At 33.8% G+C, this 25,298-nt stretch overlaps 1 protein-coding gene across 2 annotated transcripts in view; it reads right to left on the bottom strand.

The window, feature by feature from the left end:
* CNTN5 (contactin 5) overlaps window positions 1-25,298 on the bottom strand; it is a gene marked incomplete at both ends in the record, with an annotated part of 395,341 nt that overhangs the window by 112,766 nt on the left and 257,277 nt on the right. For both annotated transcript variants that reach the window (XM_084285826.1, XM_084285827.1), the window contains 4 exons: window positions 12,298-12,448; window positions 14,823-14,952; window positions 16,860-16,996; window positions 24,369-24,550. In XM_084285826.1, coding sequence (XP_084141952.1) covers window positions 12,298-12,448; window positions 14,823-14,952; window positions 16,860-16,996; window positions 24,369-24,550 — 600 coding nt within the window. The remainder of the gene's footprint in view (window positions 1-12,297; window positions 12,449-14,822; window positions 14,953-16,859; window positions 16,997-24,368; window positions 24,551-25,298) is intronic.

Raw genomic sequence — 25,298 nt, 5'->3', positions numbered from 1 at the left:
CAAGATTCCTTTGAATATTTGTAGCTGTTCTTGCTGAAGAATCAGTAAGGCATAGATCTCAGAATGTTGAAAGAGATGGTTCCTACTAAAATAGGAAAAAGGGGAACTGAAAGGACTTTCTGCTCAATGGTTTGAGAACTTTGTAAAAATGAAAGGCTTTTGGAAGCTACATCAAACATTTATCAGCTTCAGAAGGTACATTTGCTGATTCCTAGAGAATCGTATTCCTATCGTACCATATCACCTTATATTGGTAAAACACCATTATCATTTTCCAACAACATTAGACTATGTAATAAGGGGATTTTATGCATTGTGACCTTAAATCAGTATATATGAAAATAACACACTTTTCTCATAGGTCTTTCTGAATTTTTAACTAGAAGCTGTAAATTTTTAATCCTTTAAGGAAGTTTCAATGGCTTTAATATAGTTATTTTAATGACACCATGGTATAATTTAAAACATACAATTTCCAGCTTCAGGCTGATTATGTCTGCTGTGAACATAGGCTAAGAGATAATAGCCAATGAACATAATACAAAAAGCATATTATGACTGTGTACAAAGACAGCAGGCTATAGTTACAAGGAAGAATAGAAAGCATAGCATTCATTATATTAGGTCCAGTGAATTGGTGCAGATACTAATGTTGCTGCTGGTTTTAGTAATTTGTTTTTAACAATCTGATAAAGGTGACATAATAATTATTTTGGAAGTTATTAATTGTTAAAATTTAGAAACAGAAGCTACAGAAGTAATTTGCAAAAGGATTTTGCAAGAGAAAAGTGGAATAGAAGGGCAAAGCTTATGGATGCTCATTAAAAGGCTTCACAAATATGAAATGCTTCAGTTTGCTCTTACTAAAATGTTCTCTTTTGTCAAGGCTAGTCTAATAAATATCTTGGTACATGTTTAACCTTGCTGTGTGAGCACTTATGATTCTTTTATACCTGTTATTCTTTTCATTTATTTGCTGTATACAGCCACCGAAAGGAACCTGTAAAATTCAGGAATCTCAGATATGTATGTAGAAAATACATCCATGGAAGTCACTAACTTCAGTGGAATCTTTTTTTTTTTTTTTCTCACTAATGCTAGTAATTTGATGAGGCCAAACAGATGTTATGCACAACTAGATCATATTAGAAATAGTTTCTTTCACATTGTTAAATGTGTTTATAATTTACAAACAGTGATGGATCATTTCTGTTATTGGTTTTCCTAAATATCCTATTTTGAAATTCTTGCCTCCTATATCATTTATAAAGGAGAAACATTTAATCTGAAGTTCTTTTATATTAACACCTTGCTCAAAGGGAATATGAGATTTATAGTGTTAAAGACAAGGAATGCAACTCATAATCAGAAATAGTGTGATAACCGATTTGTGATATTAATTGCCATATTACTTGAATAAATGAATACCTTGGGTCTGTTTATAGATAAATTGTTCATCATTATAGATAAATTGGTATAAAATTTTCAGGTGGAACTGTGATGTTGTCCTGGTTTCTGCTAGGATAGAGTTAATTTTCCTCCTAGTAGCTGGTATGGTGCTGTGTTTGGGATTTAGGGTGAGAGTAATGTTGATAACATACTGATATTTTAATTGTTGCAGAGCAGTGCTTGCACTAAGCCAAGGACTTTTCAGCTTTTCACACTGTCCTGCAAGCTGGGGGATGCAGCAGGAGGTGGGAGGGGACAGATCCAGGACAGCTAACCCAAACTGGCCAAAGGGGTATTCCATACCATCTGATGTCATGCTGAATAATTAATATGGGGGGCTGGCCAGGGTGGGGGAACCGGCTGCTCAGGGATAAGGTGGGCATTGGTCAGTGGGTGGTGAGTGATTGCATTGTGTATCACTTGTTTGTACACATTATTATTATTACTATTACTATTACTATTACTATTAATTACTATTACTAATTATTTTCCTTTCTTTTCTGTCTTAATAAACTGTCTTTATCTCAACCCACAGGTTTTCATTTCTTCCTAATCATCTCCCTCCCCTCGTCCCCCCCAAATTCATTTTAAATATTGAAATTTAATAATAAATTTAATTCTGTAGCTAGTATTTTCATTACAGCAAACATCTGAAACTTGATGGAATAAGTGATAATGTTTCAAAAAGATCTTTGATTTATGACAGATAAGGAAAAATATTCCTCGTGAAGTTGGCTCTCTGGTTCAATGTGAATTTTAGCAGACCATGAGAATAAAATCTTTATCTGAAGTCACCAAACAGGTCATGGACACTGAATAATAGACCTAAGGGCTTGTTGAACTACATTTAACATGCACTTCAACTGTGTACAGTGGTATCGGAAAACCATGTACCCAAATTCATATTTTGGAGTCTGACAAGGTTTCTCAATCTAAATAAACTAGGTTCATTTCACAAATTTCCCAACATGCCTTGGGAATTTATTCTTTAACATTCTGAGTTTCTTCATAAATTAAAAACAGACCCATGACTACATATGTTTTATTGCTATAAGGTAACATGTTGCTGAGCCACAGAAATTATTATTTATGTTGTGACTATTTCAGTATATAATTCCCAGAGATTCTGAATGAGGTAAGACTCATATGCTGCACAACTAAATAGGCATACATTTTCCACATATTGAAGCCAGTTTTTACATAACTGTTTCCATCCAGTTGTACTGGGTTTAGGTGGAAAGGTTTTGGTAGCTGGGGGGCCATAGGGTAGCTTCTGTGAAAAGAATCCAGAAGATGCCCTATGTTAGATAAGGACCCCACTGCTGGCCAGAGACAGGCCAATAAGCGATGTTATTTGTGCCTCTGTGAGAGTATATTTAAGAAAGGGAAAAACAAAAACAAAACCAAACAGAACAAAACAAACAACCAAACAAAACAATGAAAACAACAACAAAAACTTGTGGAGCAGCAGCTGGGAGAGAGAGAGGAGTGAGAAACAGCCTTGAAGACACCAAGGTCAGTGAAGAAGGAGTGGGAGGAGATGCTCCAGTCATGCAGCACAAGTTCCCTTGTGGCCCATGGAGCAGGCTGTCCCCCTGCAGCCCATGGTCCCACATGGAGCAGATCTCCACGCTGCAGCCTGTGGAAGAGCCCCTGGTGGAGCAGGAGGATGTAGCCTGGGGGAGGCTGTGGCCCCTGCAGGAGCAGGCCCCGGGCTAAAGCTGCAGCCCGTGGAGAGGAGCCCATGCAGGAACAGGAGGCCTGTGGGGAGCTGCCACCCGTGGGGGACCCGTGCTGGAGCAGTTTGCTCCTGGGGGATGGACCCCGTGGAACGGAGCCGTGTGGGAGCAGTTCCTGAAGAGCTGCAGCCTGTGGACAGCCCCTGCAGGCTCAGTTCGGGAAGGACGGCGTCCCGTGGGAGGGACCCCATGGGGAGCAGGGGCAGAGTGACCATGAAGGAGTTATAGACTGACCGCAACCCCCATTTCCCTGTTCCCCTGTGCTGCTCAGGGGGAGGAGGTGGAAGAAGGTGGATGGGGGGAGGTGGTTTTTGGTTTCTTTCCCTTGTTTCTCACTTCTCTAGCTTGTTAGTAATAGGCAATAAATCTTACTGTCTCCCTACTCTGAATCTGTTTTTCTTGTCATGACAATTGTTGAGTGATCTCCCTGTCCTTATCTCAACCTTTGAACCCTTTTCATCTCATTTTCTCCCCTTTTCCCTTTGAGGAGGCGGACTGAGAGAGCAGCTATGGTGGAGCTTGGCTACCCACCTGAGTAAAACCATCATACTTGTTAAATGCTGGAAATGCTGATAGCTTTTAAAATATAGCATCAGAACACGGACAGCCCAGAAGGAATGGGTTTTGGCCTGCACAAACTCCTAAAGTGCCTAAAGACTACCTGGGGACAGCTACTTGATGCAAACTAAATTCAAGCCAGGGACTAACTGCTTAACAGCATAGCTGATTGTATCCCAGTGCAATCCCAGGCAACCTTACAAGGCAGTTTTTAATTGATTTGTATAGATAAATCGTCTGCCCCAGTTAGGGTACAGCACAAGAAAGTGTGAAAATCTTTGTATGCTATCCTGTTGTGAGCACCTGTTTATGGTCCATGGCTATTTGCTCTAATCCCTCCCGGACTGCTCTGGCAAAAGCATTTCTGCATCTGAGTGACTAGCCATGAGAAAAAATCTGGGAGAAAAAAAAAAACCCTGATAAAGTAAGAGGAACCATTTCTCAACTGGATCAGGTCCCTAAATCTTTCCATTGTAAAGCAAGAGACATGAGAAGAGGGAAGGGAAATCCAGCAATGTAAGTTTCCCACTGAAAGCAGATCTAAATGCATTCACAGAAAAAGAAAAACAAGTCTCTTGCCTAAGGTCCACAAAGCAAGAAATATTCCAGGTATGATGTGCACTGGTTTGTTTTTTTACTCATGTTCTCTGCTTTCTTCTGTATTTTGGAAATTATTTGGAAATTGAGATCCTTACGATCTTTTGACATTACTTCCGAAGAAACCGTTTCATTGAATACTATGATTTTTTTCTCTTTAATGAGTGAGATAATTGGGGATTTTACATCAGAATCAGACTTGTTTAGGAGCATGACTAAAATCATCGTATTATCAAAAATTTTATTGTACAATAAATTATTGAACAGTGTGGATTTTGAACAAAGATCCTTATTTTGTGAAGGGGTGATCTTGCCATTTGTTTTTACTATTTAGTCAAGGTTATCAGTGTTTCCCTTTTCTACTCTATAACCTTATCTCTAATTCCCATTATGAGCCTGTCACAGCTAAATTAGACCATGATTTATTCTAAAAGTGCAAAGAAGTGACTTGCAGAACTCTCGCAGGAAGATAAGACTTTCTGTCATGAAGTTTCTCTTTCTTAATGTCCTCAGCATTTTCTGTCTTCACTACTTTCTGATCATTAAAGTGCCACTTGGGAATCTGGGGATCAGCTGGTGGCACGAAGTTAAGTGTTTAAATTCCCAAGAATTTTAGATGTAGTCTCTATTAAGGACAAATTATGCTGAAAGTCATAGTCTGAAGAGTTTTAAGCAAAGAAAAACCTTTAAGCAACTGATGACTTGTCATTCTGCCTGTGTAGTGTACAAACAGACAACCATTTATAACAACAACAGAGAAATGAATAAATGAATCATAGTTAGAATTGGAATTTATGAACTGTTTGCTCAACTGGTAATTAGTTGAGCTGTTTAAGCAGATGTTAAAGACATATATAGTACATGAAATATCTGGTGATTTTTAGCAACTTAAAAAGTACTTCAGCTTTTTTTTTTTTTTTTCCCCTGCAATGCTATGGGGTATATCCACAGTTCAGTAAAACAAAAAACAATAATAAAAAAATAATAAAGAAAAGCAATTGTATAGAAATATTGAAAAGCAAGGTCACACAGGGTGGGACTTAGCTCCTTGAGTTTTACTGTGTAGTCTTGCTGTGGGTGTCTGAAGAGGTCCAAAATATCCACGAGTGCTTGATGATATTACAGAATAATTATGGGAGTCTTGTACTCTGCTGACACAGCAGATGGAAATCAGGGGGCAATAAGACATCCCAAAGGAACTGCATGCCTGTTTTACACAATTAAATCCCATTTGAACTCAGCCTTGGTGGGATATGGTGGAACATGCCTTCAAACATCAACCCTAGTAGTGAGGAATAGAATGTTTCTCTAAAATAATATTTGCTTCAATGCACTGTTATACGTACAGTAACACACTTTTTTTTTTTTTTTTTAGAATCAATCATTATTTCCTTAAGAACAGACAGCAAGTGCCTAAATAGCTCTATAGCAATATCTCAAGTACTATACTAATAACGAATAACAGGAACTGTCATCCTGAATACCACTTCTGGGAAAAAAAGACCAGGATTTTTCAGTTCAGGAATGTCATTTAGGATCTTTTAGATAAAAATTTCTTTATAAATAACCATTTCCTTGTAGACAGCCACTGAATTTGTTTGGTAGCCTATGGAAATACTATTTGTTAAACTAATTGAAACTTAGTGCCCATTTTCTTTGTATATTATGCTGGGAACACAAAGTAAAATATTCAGACTACTTAATATTCTGCTGATGGAGTTGATTAAATCTGAAGATCTTATTAAAAGGAAAAAAAAATGGTGTTTTCACCATAAAGTGGAAAGATAGTAGACTGAGCTCCTTCCTGTGCTCTGTGTGACTTATCACACAGATACAGGAAAGCTTGTACCAGATATCATCTGAGACTGATGCAATAGACAAACTGAATACTTTTCCTCTTATTTTACATATAAACTTTCTTTTGCTGTCACAATGCAGAGTTTTCAGATTAAGCAAATTTTACATACCACAGTTAGATGGAACTGAAGTTATTTTGGAATGCTACCACAATTATAGGGAAGAAAGCCTAAAATAAGAAAGCCTCTATTACATACAAATACAAGTACGTATTTGAAAACATAATGCAACACATACTAAGCAAAGAAATTTTTAAAATTAAATACAAATTTCACCTACAAACTCAAAAAAAAATTTTGTCTTGTTTCAGCTCTGAAACACCCTTTTTTTTTTGTCCTTTTTTTTTTTTTTTTTTTTTCCTAACAATTGCACTATAAAGCTGTTAAAAATGGGAACTTAGAAAGGAAACATTGACAGATTCTTAAATATAGTAGAACAAAGAGTAGAACTGTAATAAGAACCTGTCAAAACTCAAAATGAAGGAGTCTGAGAGAATAGAATAATATAAAAACTTGTCAATTTCTAAGTTTTTGAATGATGATGTTTTTAGATTTAAGTGCTCTATGTGTTTCCACTAATTGCATAGCAAAGGGTGACAGAAAAAAGGACAAAGGCATACAGGACAACTATTTCTCTAGTTCAAAGATTTTGGTATTAACCTGAACGTAGGTATAACAAAATCATCTCAGGCTTCTCTGCCTCTCTGTCTAGCCACACTGTAACAATCCTGTATTAGTATTTGGAATTTAATATCACAATACAAGATCTATTTCTGGTAATAGTTTTCTGCAAGCTTGTTCATCCATGTGAAAGGGAAAGTTTTGAATGTGTCATAAGAAAGCAAGGACTACATAAATGCAGATCTATATTACCAATATGTAATATTACACATATGTTTATATATATATATCTATATCTATTTGGATAAAATGCACCCAAATTGAGATATACAAGAAACATTGACAGAATAAACATTATTATTTACAAAGACAAAATAACATTATTTTGAGACAAAAAGAAAAAAAAGAAAAAAAAATAAATAAAGCAGCACAAAATGTGACCAGTAGAAATCCTGCTTCTTCAGTTTGTTGGTTGAATTGTTCAATTCTTTATTTCTTAGTGAGCTGAATGGACAAGAAATAATAGAGACTGAACAGAACTCTTTTGCACTGCTAGAGTGCTTTTGAGTGATTTTGTTTTAACTATAATTAATGGATAAGTAATGGAAATAATGAGCTTAAGCAAAAATTCAATATAAGTTTAATGAGAATAATATTTTAGATGTAGAAGAAAGAACAAAAACAGATGAACAAAGATTTATAATGCTTTTTAACATCTATGACTCCGCAAGAGTATCTGTTGATACATCAGATACATCAGCTGTAGTTGCTACAAGTTAATCTACACAAGAAAGGTAGGTGACCTTAAGAAATTGACAAAACAGAGATCATAGTAAATGGAGTATTAGCTCACAAAAATGTATACAGCAATATATCATTAGAAAATACCAGCTTTTTATGGAAGCCTGAACAGAGAAATTTAAAGAATTTATAAAAAACAAAGAAACAAACAAAAATAAACGTTTGTTTAGAATCCAATTGTCATTATTAGCATTATTCATGATTTGAAGAAATGACAGTAAATTCAGAAAATTCCAGTCTATTCTATTATTTACTGCCTACATAAAATAATCTGATGAAATATCTTTGTTGTTGTTGTTGTTGTTGTTTTCTTTCTTTCTTTCTTTCTTTCTTTCTTTCTTTCTTTCTTTCTTTCTTTCTTTCTTTCTTTCTTGTAGCTTTATAAATAAGTTAAAGAACTTTAAATTAGAAACAGATACTTTGATTTAAATAGTTTGGATCTGGGTTTTGTCTAGAACTTAATGCTAAAATTGTAAATGGGGGTTTGATTACTTATGAGGGTTTCATTGCTTATCTGATTGGAATTCTTCAGAAACATCGCAAAAAAAAAAAAAAAAATCACCAAACTCTTACACACGGACTAATTGTTCCTATCTGAGACCTAAATTAAAGTTCCAACCAAACATTTTATTACAAATCAAAGAATAAACTTGTTTTTCAGACTTGGATCTGAACACAATTTGTTTTTTTCATAAAACCAAAACTTTTAATGAACTAAAAGATTCAGAAGTTCTTTACCAAATTCTTATGGACTAAAAAGCTCATCATATTACTTTGCATTATCACAGATTGCTACAAATGACATGCAGCCTTCTATCAGCCTGTGAGACCATAAATTCTAGAGGAACTTGGTGAGTAAAAATACATAAACAAATTAATTATTGTCAGATGACTAATGAAAATATGCAGATTAAATATATCTACCAACTCACTGCTGCTGTTCTCTGGTGTGTTCCAATTTCAAAGAAGAAAGTATAACAATAGTATTTTCTTGTTCTCCTCTTAACTTTAAAGCAAAAATACCAATGAATTCATATTTTTATGGATGTTTTAATGACTCACCAAGAAAGATGTGATATGAAAGAAATCTGAGTTTTATGTGTAGTTCCTCTTGAATACTGATAGTGTCCATTAAATACCCTGTATAATCAAGTTTCCCTGACAATGCCCCGTTCTTTGAGAGTGTCCTGGTTTCAGTTAGAACAGAATTAATTTTCTTCCTAATAGCTGGTGGAATGCTGTGTTTTGGCTTGGGATGAGAAGAGTGCTGATAACACCCCGATGTTTTAGTTGTTGCAGAGCAGTGCTTATACCAAGCCAAGGACATCTCAGCCTTTTGCTTTGTCCTGCCAACAGGCAGGCTGGGGGTGCAGTAAGAGCTGGGAGGGGACAGACCCACGACAGGTGACCCAAACTAGCCAAAGGGGTATTCCATACCATCTGACGTCATGATAAACTATATATAGGGGTGGCTAGCTGGGGGAGGGGGGCGGACTGCTCGGGGTTAAGCTGGGCATCGGTCAGCAGGTGGTGAGCAATTGCATTGTGCATCACTTGTTTGTACATATTATTAGTAGTAGTACTATTATCATCATTGTATTATTATTATTATTATTATTATTATTATTATTATTATTATTATTATTATTATTATTATTATTATTATTATTATTATTATTATTATTATTATTTTCCTGTCTTATTAAACTGTCTTTATCTCAACTCATGGGCTTCACTTTCCATTTCTCTCCCCCATCCCAGAGAGGGAGGGGGGAGGGTGAGCGAACGGCTGCGTGGTGTTTTACTTTCCTGAATAGTAGATCTCTAATAAAAAATATTTTATTTTATTAAAATGTGGCCGTTGCAGCAGGTTGTGATCTTTAAATCAGGTTAATAGAATGAATTGTGCCTATTGTTTGGTGAGTATATATCTTCCCATAGGAGCAAATTCATCATATTTCAGACATTTAGCAGACTGTAGCACTCAGAATTATATGTTTTGTCAGCAAATAATTATGAATATCCTACTTTTCTACTTTATTCTATAGCCTTGCAGCTCATTAAAAAAAAAAAAAACAGTTTAAAATATCTGTTCTAGTCTACTGGTGCTGGTGCTTTCTAAGTGATCTCACTACTCAAAATAATGACTGTTCACCAGGGAAAGCAAACCTAGCACAGGTAGACAAAGAATACTAAGAGGGTTGAATAATTAGTTCATACGTAAAAAATGCCAAAAGATGGAGCTCATGATGACTCTTTCCACAGTTACCTTGTCAAGTGAGAGACTTTAACTTTTTGTATGAACCTGGAACATTTAAGGCTTTCAGACTGCATTCAGTTCCAGCAGGTAGAGTCAAGGTCTGACTTCAGTGATAAATGTGCCCAGCTATGAGTTCTGCAGGCACAAACTCAGTCTTTTGCAAAGTTACAAACTGAAATGTCACATGAAGTATTTTTGTCAGCTAGTCAAGTGGAATTTCCTCTTTCCTGTAGAGGGGAAGCTCTCATTTCTCTCATTGATATTGTTTTTGTTGTTGGTGGTGTTTTTTTTTGTTGTTGTTTGTTTTGTTTTGTTTTGTTTCTCACAGATGTAGCTAAGTGGTGCAAATTCCTTTTTCTAGCAAAACACAACATGTTCTACCAGCACTCCACAGATGATGAAAAAGCTATAGAAGAAAATCATATTAGGCTGAGCTCTTCTTGCTTTCATTATTATTTAACCAGAATGTTGGTGTTCTTTACTTATTATTATTACTATTATTATTATTTATCTTTGATGGACTAACATTCTATGTAAACTCATCACACGACAATTCCATGACATCTTCACATGACAATTCAGTTATTGTTGATATTTGTATCATCTATCTCTGAAAAAAATAAAAATAAAATAATAATAATAAAAAAATGTAACATACATCAACATGTTCCTCAAAATATGTCAGATTTTTCCTTTTTTTCCCTAAACTTTTACACACTTCTCTTCCAGTGGTTCCTTCTCAGATTGCCTACAACATGGAAACATAAATTCTAACTCTACTGAATGGAAACACAGATTCTAATGCTACTGATTTACATTTACTTTCCCAAAATCATGATTGCTTTCTTCATCTCCTCTTCAAACAGATTCTATTATTGTGTGAGGAATACTGTATATAGAGGCAGAATAGAGTTCCCTTGAAACAGATATTGTTCCCTAAGATACATAATAGGCATCAGTGAATTGCTCTGAATGACACAAAAGATTCCTTGAAAAGTTGACTAAAAGCTAAATTGAAATCAATCTTTCAAACATTTGAAACAGTTCAAATATCTCTTTTAATCTTCCATATTTCATCATTTCCTGCTCCTGGCTCTGCCAAAATAAACAAGTATCAAAAGCTGCAAATACCAAAAACGTAGCTCCAGATTTCAGCTTTATGATATTTTAATTTCAGAGTTAGGCTCAATTTGGACAGATGAGGGGTAATTACCAAAGTGTTTTACTGGCCGTTAATTAAAAAGATGATTTACATGTGTTGATCAGAGAAGCCATAATGAGTTTTGTGCGGATGAGAAGAACAGGTCACGTAGTGCAAGCTACATAACTATAGCATTAAAGACATCAAGGAATATTTTATATTAACATCTTTGTAGGTGTTGTTCTATCATGTCTTATCAGTATGTAGAATTCAGATCTGTCAATAAAATGGTTAATATAATGCAGTTTCTCTCTGCTCCCCCCAAGAGACAATATGACATGAAAGGTTATCCATTTTTTCCTTTTGAAAAAGTAGCATGACACGAAAATAAAACTCACCTGAATGAAATGCCTTTTGCAGCTAACAAGGAGAGATGCACTCTACTGCTCTCATCAGTATTGCACAAATGAACAAAAAGGCCTCGCTTTTAACTTTTTGACTAATGCCACACAAGTAAGTTTAATTGGTTCATTCACATACATTACCAGAAGGAAGATAAGATCTCTGTGTATACTTAAAGACCATGTGCAGGCTGGCAAAACTATTCTAGTGCACAGACATCCAATCCCGTAAAGTGCAATTACAGCTGGCATTTAACCCGCAGTACCTAAACTACCTTTAATGTACAGAGATGGACGAAACTTATTTAATCAAACATATTCTGTTAAACAGATGTGCTGCTGAGTACAGAAATTACTTGTATAATTAAATCCTGTAATAGAATCACATTTTTCTTCACTGAATCATTTTAAAACTATTCATAGATGGACTTCCAATATGACCAATTAGCCAATCTGCCTTATTAAAAGCATTTAAATGTTTTTTTTTTTTTTTCATTTTTTTAAATTTTTATATTAAATAGTTTTTAAAAATATTTGATATTTTATGCAGCCCTGACTACTTCAGCCTGTATACTTTTAATACTCTCAAACACAGATTCAAAAATAAGTAACCAATTTACAAATCAGTAACATGAAATAGAGGAAAAATAAAACAAACAAAAGTTCTTTTCATCTTCTGCTTCTTTGAACTATTATAATAGTTTTCAGTATTGTGGAAACAATAAAGTCGCTACTGTCAGACTAATTAGCTTGAAAAAATTATGGCATAGACATGCTTACATACACATGTTATTGTCAATGGCTGTGTTTTCATTTAGTATCACAGAATCAGACATGCAAACACAATATTTAGTTTACCGAACAGGCTTCTGACCTCTTACTCTCCCTTAAAGCTTTGTCTCCTTTCTTCCAAGTGATAGTTGGCTTTGGAGAGGCTTGTGGCTTGCACTCAATGACAACTTCTTGGCCCTTGGTAATAATTATTGTTTTCCTCACTTGATTTAGTGGGAAAGTGGGAGCTGAAGCTGTTGAAAAGAAGCATGTTAACACTACAGAGAAAAATCACAGTTTTTCATTTTGTTACATTTTAATAAAGTTTGGTTTAGGGGGAAGAATTTCAATTTTTGGTTTGAAACTTATTGCACCACAGATTAGATAGAAGTTTACAAGATGTTTGAAACTGCAGCCAAGACTAAATGGTAGGCCTGTAATTTAATCAAGTTAATAATTAGTGAGATGTCATCCATGTAAACATTCTAAAGTAAGAAATTACCTTTAGAAATTGAATGCTACAGTTGATTTGGTTATACCTTTTCTAAAATGTTTGGATTTCTCTCGTAGCTTGTTATATGTAACTAGTTCAAAATGAAAAGAAGATTAAAACCCACAGCTATCCAAAATGCACTCTCTAGAGTTATTTATTATTAAAAATGTTACTTTTGGAACAATTTTGTTGCTTCCCATTTTATATTTTGTCTAAATGCTGGGGGTTGAAAAGGTATTTACATAAGGTATTTAATCATATTTTGTTCTTTTCACTTTTCAAGAAGTCCCATTGATTGCAATAAAACAGCCAAGGTAACAAATATATCACAAAATGTTACTCGTTACTGTAATTTCACAAGAAAGGACAATTCTGCAATTATGCTTTGGAGGCATTGGAGTGGGCTGTACAGGGAAGTCCACATTCCTGGAGGTATTTGAGAGAAGTGTGAACATAGCACTAAAGGGACTTATGTTTAGATGGTTGGACTCGATAGTCTTGAAGACCTTTTCCAACCTGGATGATTCTATGATTCTATGGGATATTATTTGTTTGTGTTTTTGTTAAAGCTGTTTTGCAAAAATAGAGACAACTCCCCTCATAACACAAACATCTCAAATACATGTATAACAACATCTTATACTTCACTGCCTCACATATTTTCTAATGTTATTTTGGGTAATTTTCATGCCATGCTATTTATATGGACAATTTATTCTGCTCTTTTCCCTTTAATAATCCAGAAAATAAAACACAACTACCACATTAATGCAACATTAAGGTTAAAATTTAACAGGGGTACAATTTCAAAAGTGACAGAATTAAAGCCTGATTTTTTAATGGCAACATATATTGCCCATGTTCCGTGTTACAGAACATCAAAGAAATTGTACAACTACCTTATAAATTAGGTATAGGAAAAACAAAATACAAACAAACAAACAAAAACAAAACAAAACAAAACAAACAAAAAAACAAAAACAACAGAACAAGAGAACTTTATAACTAACTGGGACCTCTTTGTTGACTATATCTGAAATGACAAAGGAAAATGATGGGAAATATATAGCCACTAACTGTGTAATTTGTAGCTAGACAGAAATATTTCTAAGAGTTAACACTGAAATTTTAATGTTGGCCAGCTAGGAAGTAGTGGAAATAGTGCACTACATACTTTTTTTCAGAAAAGAACAAATTTTAGCTCAAATGTATTATATTATTTCAGTAACTTCAGCCTTATTTACTTGGATTTTGCAAGAAGGATTCCCAGGTGCAGGTTTTGAAATTTTCCAGGTTTAAGCAGTGCAGAGACCTCTGACATGACCAGAGAATTACTTTGTCAGAAACCTGTCTTCCAGCTGTACTACACTGGATTATAGAAAATAGGTCTCTTACAAGTTTGCCTCGTTTATCACAGTGTAATTCCTTTTATCACTTCTGTCTTGTTTTGAGCTACTTTTTTTGCTTTATACAAAACTGGAGTTGGTATGGCATGCTTCATATTTTTTCTTCATTAACTCCCTTCCTCAACTTGTGAATAGTGAAATTTTTTCTACATTTACTGAGAAACACTACATAGTATATTTGCTTTAATACGGGGTGATACTAGCTCAAATATACAATTGCCATTATTCAATCAGCCCTGGTGAATTTCTAGGAAATTTTCAAGTTTGTAGAAGTAACTTCATGCTTAATCACCTGTGAACAATGGCCCTTGTTAAATAATAATTTAATTTAACATAGATTAAAATGTCTAATAGTTCTCTAGGTTTCTCTCTTGCATTTGTTTTTGAGGGAAAAAAAATATTTTCCATGTATTTTGAATTGACATAGCCTTATATGAGAAATAGACACAAAATGTAACTGAGTCAGTAATTTATGAATGGAAACATTCAGTTACAAAAAGGATCTGTGCTCTCCTATGCAATAAAATGCCCCATCAGAAATAACAATAAAACCCACTATTATCTGTTCTGCTAAGTTTGGACAGGCAGAAGCCATTCTTTATCATAAAAGGCCAAGAACAAATGCAACTATCAAACAGAAAAAAAACAAACAAACAAAAAAACAACAACAGTCTGTTATTTTTTATTATTATTATTATTTTTATTTTATTTTTTATTTATAATACTCACCTAAAATCTTCAGCTCAGCACTGGCATAAATAGTACCATACTTATTTTCTGCTAAGCACTGATACATTCCAGCATCTGAGACATTCACACTGTTGATCATCAGTACACCATTAACCATCTCAGTCCTGCTCTGTAATGAAATAACAAAAAACAGTTCCATGAAACCAAAAAGGTACTGGAAATTTTTTGGGCAAGAGACAAAAGACATTATTAAACTAAAATAAAAATAAACAACAAAAATCCTTGGGCTTTTGTTATCTAAGAGATAACAAAACTAAAACAGGCCAGAAAAAAACTCTAAGAATATTTAAATATTTCTAAGTGTAAGTTCACAATCACCTATGCTTGCTTTTGTTTCTTTGCTTATTTATATATTTGGTGCTATCACCCTTGTACAACTTTTAAAAACAGTTCATCCTGGTAACTTTAATGAGGCAAGAAGTATTCTGTGGGTGGAAAATATCTGATGATCATATCTCTGTCAAACTTTTGGTCTCAGTCACGACTGTATGTTATAAAAGTAGACATAAAAGATTGCTTGCATGAGTAAGAGTGAAAGGTTTTAGTTGCCTTAAACAGCAGAGCCAATTTCTATTTTGAAATGTCCACTAGTAGAAAATAATTAACACAGGTAGTAAAGAAGGGGCATTAACAGCTGTTTATGGAAAAAATATACTTTATGGAACTTTATAAGGAATAACTTGAACTTCTATAAAACATCTCTAGGTTTCATTACTGAAGATGTTTTTGGTTTAGTTAAAAATTACTAAAGAACAGATTGTTTGGAAATACAGAGGAAACTATGAATAAAAGTTTTCTCTGTCATAAACTCCTGTTTAAAATGAAATTTAATATGGAAATTTCAGAGCCCAGTGCAACTAATGATTTAGATAATCAGAAAACCAAAAACTACAGATATTTACATTGCTTCAATTTCAGGAATGAAATGAATAAAGTAAAGGCATATAAACTTATTTTCAATGCCTCACAGCTTCAAAAATAAACTCTATGTTTCCTTTCTCATTGTTTGCATAATTGGTTGATGCTCACAGAAGTGACATTCACTGAAAAGAAAGACATTTCATTTTTATATTTATGAATCCATTCCATGAATTCTTTAACAAATGGAGATGTTTTCTCCCAACATTGAACAGCTTTAATTTAATCTGGAAAAAAAAATGTATGAAATAAATTTACAAAACTTTTCCTTAAATATTTTGAGACTGTAAAAATGGAAAGGTGTTAGGCAAAAACAAACGAACAAAAACCCCACGTGAATTGGGTTGTTGACGTGTTGATGAGTCAACAGGAAAAAACAGAATAAAGACAAAAGACAGTCTGTGCCATGAGCATTCTTTTAAAAAGAAAGACAATATTATCTAGGTCTACTTCTAAAACATATCAGGTGATTGTATGAAAGTCTTTACATCTTTATCTGGAATATTTTAATGGTGTCGATGGTGAGTTCTGCTACTTGTAAAGAATTAATGGAGTTGAAAATGATGAAATGTACTTCTTACATTAGTTTCAAAACACTGTTAGTGTTTTGAAAAGTACAAAAAAAAACTTACTATGTGGTAAATAACATAATATTGGGGGAAATATGAAGGAGTCTGATTCAGCAAATACAACCTTTTTCTGACTTGTTACAGTCTCTTTATACAGAAAAATAGACACAAATAACATAATTTGTCAATTAATATCAATATCTAAAATAGAAAAAGTAAATATACGTATACTGCGGATTGCTTAGATCATTATTACAGTACAGTGGCAGTGCTATTGCAAACAAAACTCAGAAGATCTTGTTTCCAAAATATTTCTGAACTAGAGAGAATTACTAATGAATGAAATTCAACATTGCTTGAGATGATTCAAAGGGGACAGATATTGAGAACCTGTCTCTAAAATTATACTTCAGAAACTAATACAGAAAACTCTCATTTCTGAAAGTACTTTTCAGTACCTTGTTTAATTGTCTTTATCTGTATTAAAAGAGAAAAATGTGACATACTGGTGATTCCTCATCTAATGTACCTGTGGCCAGAGTGGAACTCCATTTTTCAGCCAACGATATGTGGGCCTTGGCTTTCCAGTGGCTTTACATTCCCATCGGAGTGGATCCCCACTGTCTAATTGAGTATCGTTAAGTTTCTCCACCCAATGTGGGTAGGCTGCAAGAGTAATATACCATGGTATGTACAAAGCATATGAACTGTTAAGTTTCTAGCATATATGCAAAGACCTAATCAATTAAACAGATTGAATTGTGGCCTTTACAAAGCCTAGCTTACTCTAAAAAAAAGGAACATTGTTAAACAAACAACCAAAACACAAAGAGAAAGTAATAAAATTTGTGAAACTTCTTAACTTTAAAGGAAATGCTGTAATGTCATCAGGCAGTTAGCAGTATCATGATCAGGAATAGAAAATCTGCCCAATTTAATAAAATCCAAAGGATTAAATTAGAGCACTATATATTAAAATATTATTACCGGATTTAAGAACATTTGCTTGGGAGTCACAATAGAATATTTAGTAACATTGCAATACTTAAGCTATTTAAATTTCAATAAAGAGGTCAATCGTTGCAGACTCTGAGTTTCATAGTTCTCTCATTTTACTAGGAAATCATTGTTTATTCAGCTAAGAATGACTGGGCATTTGGTAAGGCATTTGCACATATTTTTATTAAAGTTTTTTTGCATTAATTAATATTTCAAGGGAGAAAATATTTTTAATGCTTTTAAGCACAGAACCCATGAGATTTCCTGCACTCATCATTAACATAAATTACATAACAAGTCAATGTTAAAATGTCTCTCTCTCTTTTTGTTTTTTTTTTTTTTTGTTTTTTTTTAAGGTAGATAGTTGATAGTTGTATATATGATCATTAATACCTAGATTTCATGTAATAACCTGTTAAAAAACAAAAAAGCAGGGAATACTTTTTGCAAAAATGCAAATTTTTAATGCAGCAGTCAATCAGACAGTTATTTGTAGGATCTTATCATTTGGAAAACTTACTAAGACTCAGTGAAGAACTGAGTATTCATATATAAGCATATATATTAGTATATATATAATCATATATATATTCTAAGCATATATATTCAATAATATTCAATATTCAATATTCAATAATTCAATAATTTGGTTTTCGTATTGTAACAATACCAATTTCTCTAGCAAAGAAGATAATAGATTAATTAATGTAATTATACTAAATATATATATTTTAAATGGTAGAGAATAAATAGCTAATGACCTTCATTTCTAAAGGAATATAAAATTCTTCTGTTTCAAATGAGTAGAAAGAAATCCAGTTCTGTCAAAACATGGTCTCTACTTCAAACATCGGATAATTGATAACATGCTTAAACATGGGGAACCAAGTTTAAAAGTAAATCTTTGAATCTAGCTGCCAATTGACAGATCACCAATCAAAGATGTGAGTAGATATGAGGATGCATGACAGGCGACTAACTGCTTCTAGCTTACATCTTGTGCATGCATGATAAAGGTAGTGAATGAGTTGTCTATCATTCCTAAGCAGAAAATAGTCTGCAGTACAGTCCCTGGCCAGACAGTTGTCAGAAACTGGATATGTATCATAAAAAGGAATCACTTATTTCCCTTTTAGTGGAGGAAAACAGAGACAAGATAGACCCAACTTAACTCCTACACCAAGACCGAAAACAGCTGCTCTGACATTCTTATTATAGCTAAGGCAATGCATGGCATGTACTCCACTACACTGAATCACTTGATTCTTACGTTAATCGAAAAATCTCATGTAATATTTTGAAGCAGTTTGTGCAAGTGCCTGTAGTCACTTGTCTAGTAATTGTCCTAAAAATATAATTCAATTGCATTTTTTAGTTGTTTCTGTTGTTTTCTTCTGTAGTGTTTTGGTATGCACAAAAAAACATGCTGAGAAGCACTTGCTTCCTTTGAAAATTAATATGCTAGTATGATTTTGGCAAGTGTGACAGTTGAATGTGTAGTTAAAAATTGTAAAAGATAGACAGTGGTGCCTTAAATATATGCAGTTTCAAAGAGGCACTAAAATGTTCTTTTTGCTTTTCTGAAACTTCTACTGTGTGATCCAAAGCATATATGGTCTAATTTTTCTATATTGAGTTTGATCTCACAATGAACCAAAGCATTACTTAATTAAGAAGTAACCTGATTTCACTGAAATAAAACTGCCTCACCAAGTCTGGCTGCAAGTCTGTTCTTATTGGTACACAGCTGCCATTCCTTCCCCCCTGGCTGTGACTATCATGAAAGTATAATGGCACAGTTTTTCCTCTATAACCACAAAATTTCAAATCATAGTGATATGATCGGTAGGTATTAACATTTTTTTTTTTTCATTATATGGAGTATTTCTACCTTAAATTTTTTCCTCATAGTCTAAGTGGTCTTTGGATTCAGAATTTTCAATCTTGCCATCAGCAAAGGCAATGACTTGGATTTTTACCTTTTTGAGTGAAGCAAAAGAAATTTTGAACAAGATGGTAAAGCAGTAGGTAGAATGAAAGCAACTAAATGCATGATTAAGAGAAATATTTTGCATAAATTTTTGGCTTCCTTTCTTCTCTTTGTTTCTTTATGTTTCTCTTCCTACTTTGCTACAGGAAAACAGTTCCCTTTCTAGTTATTAGCAAAAGCCTCTCCATAGTATCATAACATTTGTTCTTAAACCTTGTCAATAATAAGAGACAAATGTTTAACTGGATTTGCAACTTCTAACTCAATGTATGATTTTAATTTTATTAAAAAAAAAAAAACAAAAAAACTTTTAAGCATAATCCTGATATACATGTGGGCGAAGAAAATTTCATTCCATAATTGAACTTAATTTTAATAAGAAAATATAAATTGTATTTAAACAGATTTTGAAATTAACTTTTTATTTATATTGATTTATATTTATTTTTGAAATTAATATTTTATATATATGATATAGATATATGTATATGTATATACAAATGTAGATATATGTATATATGTATATATATGTGTGTGTGTGTGTGCGTGTATATACAATATTCATCATGGAAAAAAAAAAAAGAGCATTTGCCAGTATTTATCTGTCCAATGAAGTTTTGGGAGTGAATGTAAAAATAGAAGGATTCATTAAACTTCATAGATACTTTACCATAACTTTCTATAGTTCTGCCAAGATTTTAAAATCACGGTCCATCCCCTGATTTATTTTATTAATTTCTGTAGCTTTTTATTCAAGGATGTCAAAATGTTTTACAAAAACACATTGGCAACAAAACAGCAAGCTTACAGGCCAGTTTTTGTATCCTCTGTGGAACTACTTTCTGGAATAATTTAGCAAAATTTTGGCTGAAAGAAAACTTATGAGAAAATTTTGCATAGACAAATGACTTCAGATAGTGTCCTAAAGTGTGAATGAGTAAATGCATTCAGGGTGAAATAAATTATTTTTCTGAACATGAGGCCAATTGAAAAGTATAAAGTATGAAAAGAATAGGTAGCTATCACAGTGAGAAATCCAAGATAACAGATTTCAGCTGAAGATGCAATCAGAAATCTTATCCTCTTTAGCCAGTTTTACTCTATTTTTCTGGGGCTAACCTGCAGTGACCCTGGTGGATTTTGCTCCATACAAAATTTATGAGGAAGTGATTAAAATGGTGTTAAAAATCTGGTTTGCCTACTACACTGCATTTCAGAATATTCCTGCCCTCAGCTGCTTGTTCAACTGCCACGTTATGGCAGACCTCCTATCCTGCTGTGTCAGCAGAGCTGTTCATGGGTTGCTGCTGTGAGCAGGATCAGGTAACCGAGCCAGCTGAAAGAAAAATGGCAAGAAAAATGTTTTAATTCTCTGGTTCACATCACCACCCCCTGCTGAACTGGCACTAGTGAGTAGGTAATACAGAAGCAAACCCATCATTTTCAGAGTGAGAAAAGAGCAGGAGGAATTGCACAGAGCAGAAGTTGCCATTGGGAACATCCTGGTAGTCCTGGTAGAGTTTGTGGAGAAGCTGTGACTGCAAATGGTTAATGCCCGGTTTCTCCACCCAAATTTTTGTGCTCTTTTCTTTTAATCATTTTCAGCTTGAATATAATTTCTTGTAAACTACAGGATGAGCTTGGGGAAAAACACACTTCTCAAAATAGGTTGCAGTCAAATATATGAAGATGTCTCGCATCATCAAAATTATATTTTTAATAACTATGCCACTTTTACAGCTGAATTTCAACTAAGTGCTGAGACTACAACAATCTGAAATTGTCAAATTCTGAAATACCACTTTCTGAGCAACATTCAAAGTGTCAGCTGAGTCAGGCAGTCATGTTATACCTGGATTGCAGCATCAGAAAAGAAATGATAGATAAATCAGCAACTTCTGATTAAATCTGAGGAGACAGGCAGACTTGGGGCCCTGGTCTTTCTCCAAAATAACTTGTGATGACCCAGATTAGATGCAACTGATGAAATGAAGATTCAAACAGACAGCAACTGAGTTCCTACAGAGATATGCAGATCGTAAAACCACAGTATGACACAGCTGGTACTACAATCTGCTCTGGAATTTTACAAGAAACCCCTGGTAAAGAATGATGGCCTACATCTGAGTTTTTGAGCCAAAATAATCCTTGTCTCCAGGAGGAATAAGATGTCAGTGAAAAGACAATGAGCTTTAAGATAAATAATTCATGTTGACTGTTGTTATGAATAAGAAATACATCAGCAAATGCTGCTCCTGTATCCTGCTATATCAGCTCTCACCAAAGGAAGCTGAGAATTTTGTAAAGTAACACTTGGCTAAACTTTGTGCTGTTAAAAACCTTCTTACCCAAACTCTCTTACATCCCTGGAAAGGGATGTTGGGGTTTTTAGGCCAATGAGGAACTAATGTCTTCAGGAGCAGTCTGAATGTGAGAGGCTCACTGGGGAATACTTTATCTTGAGGCCAAGATACTTGTAAGGAGCTATTAACAGTTTGCACTTCTTGTTTTGCTGGGCTGGAGGTCACTGCCGGTCTCTTCCACTTGAAAGTCCCCTGTCACCTGCTCTGACCTTCCTCCCTGCTAATGTAGGTGAAACATTGATTTGGATGTGGTTCAGAATTAACCTTCAGAATTTACCCATTACTAAAAGATAGTAATAGACTTTGCTACATTTAGAAATGTAGCACTATGATAGTCTCATGCAGCTGTTAATCAAAGGATTTAGACAATCTGAAATGAACCTCCTTTATTTAATGTACAAGCATTTGGTCTGATATGGAAAAAAGAAAAAAAAAAAAAAGCCAATTAACACAAACTGTGTGTTATCCATAAAGTCAGACTGGTCAGACTGAAAACAATATTATTTTTGACAACCATAAAATGGCAGAGAACTAAAAATTCTTATTTCTATCTAAACAGAATGGAACAAAGCTGACAAAGAGAATGTTTTCTGTGGACTTCTACATTTGAATAGCATCTTTACTACTACTGAAAATGAAAATGTATCCTGGTTAATAAGAGAGGTAGAGTTAGGTGGAACATGAGATCATGTGTGCTGTGATATGAGTTCTGCTTATGGCTCTGCGCAGGTCTGAAGACTGCTCTTGAGGAAGCAATTTCATTTTCCAACTGCTTAATTTCTCTCCTGAAAAGATATTTTTTTTTCTTTTATTTCATTTCAAAAGGAAGAGGTAAAGCTAATTGTATCTCTATTACAGAAAACTTTGGTTATTTTATTTATTTATTTATTTATTTATTTAATTATTTTGTTAGTTTCACAACTCTAGAGAAGAGATAGCAACTGTATGAGCTGGGGTATGTATTATAACCTTTGGAATTTCTGATATTTTAAGAAATGTTAAGGAAAAAGACCAAACATGTTGTTAAATTCTCTGGCATCCATGACTGTAACAGAATTTGTCATACTTTTGTAGAAGTAAAGAACAGTAGGAATTTGTAATAATGGAGAAATGTCACTGTGGAATTGGCACAGTGGAAGGCATAAAGTAGTTCCTGAGGCTTTGAGTTTTTCTCTCTTTCTCTCTTTCTTGTTCTCATTCTCTTTCTCTCTCATTCTCTCTCTCGTTCTCTCTTTCTCTCTTTAGTAAAATACTTTTATTCAAGTGCAGTATGGGTGGCATGTCCAAAAGGAAAGGTGCAAACCACCACCTTTGCTATCACATATTTTTTCCGATACACAGTGAAAAAGTAGAAGGCAAAAACCTGCCCTTGGCTCCAGATGGATAAGAAGGAAAAGGAAGGAGAGGAACATCATCCAGTTATATGCTGACACTCACTGAAAACTGAGGAGCTAAGATAAAGACATTTGAAAGTTGGAGGAGACAGAAAATTTGATTATGGACCTGGAAATATTGACTTATATGAAAAATAACTAAACATATGGTGACAATCTATGGTTATTTGATGAAAGCGTGGAAAAAAGACAGAGAACTATATACAGTGAGCAATGGGGAGAAAGCACTAATAACAGTTGTCTGAAATCCAGAAAATAAAAATAAAATTAATTAACGGGATAGACTTCTTAAAGGTATCTATTAGCCTGAGGAACAGTCTCAAGTAATGAAGTTTGAATAACACTGACTGCAATATTTGAAGACCAAATACAACTCAGAGTCTGAAAGATTTGTTGCATGATCTCCTGCAATAGACCGCTCCTGCAATCCTTAAGGTTGTAGGATTCATGGACTGATAACAAGAAATAGGAGGGACTAAAGTGAAATATTTGAGCTGCAATTAATCAATAAGTCATGTTTTGTATAGGCTTTTTTTTCTGGCCTCTAGGGTGTATCAATGACATTATATAAAAATGAATTATTGAATTACTTTTATCAAATATTCTTAATTTGGGGTCTTTTTTTTTTTTTTTTTTTTTTTTTTTCAGCAACATATCAATATGGTTGAATTTTTTGACTGAAAAAAAAAAAATTTAGGAAGACTACATAAATTGTAGTGCATCCCCAGAATGAGAACTTTTATTTACAAAAAGAGAATTGCTTCTCCTATTCTGATTCCTGTACAATGAATTTGGCAAAACTCTGCACCCAGGCATGGCAAGTATGTATCCTTAATAAAACCAAGAGAAAAATACTAAGGTATTTCTAAAACTGATTTTCTGACATATGCATTATGGTTAATGTGAGTGAATATATATATATTTATATATTAATTTATATATTATATATTATGTATTATATCAGGAGAAAAATAAAGACCTCTAAAATTACAAGAATTCTCTTCACAAACAAACAAAATAAAATGCAACCCTAAACATCAGGAAACATGAAATGCTATTTAAGCCAGGTTTTGTGTGAGACAGCTTCATTCCCATTCCAGACTTTAGTGCATTACTGAGGAACAAAAATATATATCTTAATTAAATAAAGATTTTATTTCATATTTATTTTATATATATTTAATTTCTAGTGGATATTCTAGATATTTAATTTCTAGCATCCTTCATATATCGTTAAAGCCTTAAGTATGGACAAAGCATTGATGGATAATACCATGTGCAATTATACTTACTGTACACTTGGAGTTGCCCTCTGAAGACATTCCTTCCACGTGAGTTTTCAGCTTTACATTCATACATCCCCGCATCCTCTAGCTGCACATTAGGTATTTCAAGCACAGCTTGAGACTTTCTCAGGCGGGCTTTACTTGGATTGTGACCATTAACTTTCCTCCAAGAGATTGTTGGAACAGGGCTGAAATGTTTAGTAAAATTACTGTTACTACCCTTTCACTACTGAGAACATAGATTCTGTTATCTCATAGTTTAAACAAGTTTAAACATTTAATAATCCAAGGAGCAATAAAATATAATTACAATTAAGGTTCATTTAATGCTTGATATAGCTTGCTTTCTGCAGGGAATCTTTAATAAATGGGTCATTGCATAGAATATGTCTCTTTCACCTACAAGGGAGGCCAAGATTTTATCGAGATCAAGCAAATCACTTGAAATGATCTTCATGCATCTTCAGTGCTCTGTTTTACTCCTGAATATGTTCATTCTATAGGTAAAAGAAAACAACTTAAAAACCTCGATGAAATGAGAAAATTCCACCACTTCTGTTTTTGTTTTTGTTTTGTTTTGTTTGTTTGTTTGTTTGTTTTTCTGCCATAAACCTCCAGTCCAGGAGATTAGTAAGTGACACATTCAATTAGATGGGGGATTTCAATAATCTTTAGCTAAAATAAAGTGACCGAAGTCTTGGGGACCTTTACTTTTGTAGTATTCTTTAAGTTACAAAATTGTTTGGGCAATAAGTATGTACTCATGTCACTACCACTTCTTACTGACTGCATTGCACACCTGTTCTCTGGAATAGAAGTGTTTATCACTGTATTTTGCTATTCAACAGAGATCTAGGGGAAAGCTCAGATGTGTCATTTACATTCATACTGAGGGAAGAAACGGATTAGAGATTAGATAGTGTTTATACTAATTCA

This window comes from Netta rufina, assembly GCF_964035555.1.
Source record: "Netta rufina genome assembly, chromosome: 1".
NCBI lineage: Eukaryota > Metazoa > Chordata > Aves > Anseriformes > Anatidae > Netta > Netta rufina.
The sequence above is the reverse complement of the archived record's forward strand: the minus strand, read 5'-3'. Positions and strand labels throughout refer to the sequence as shown.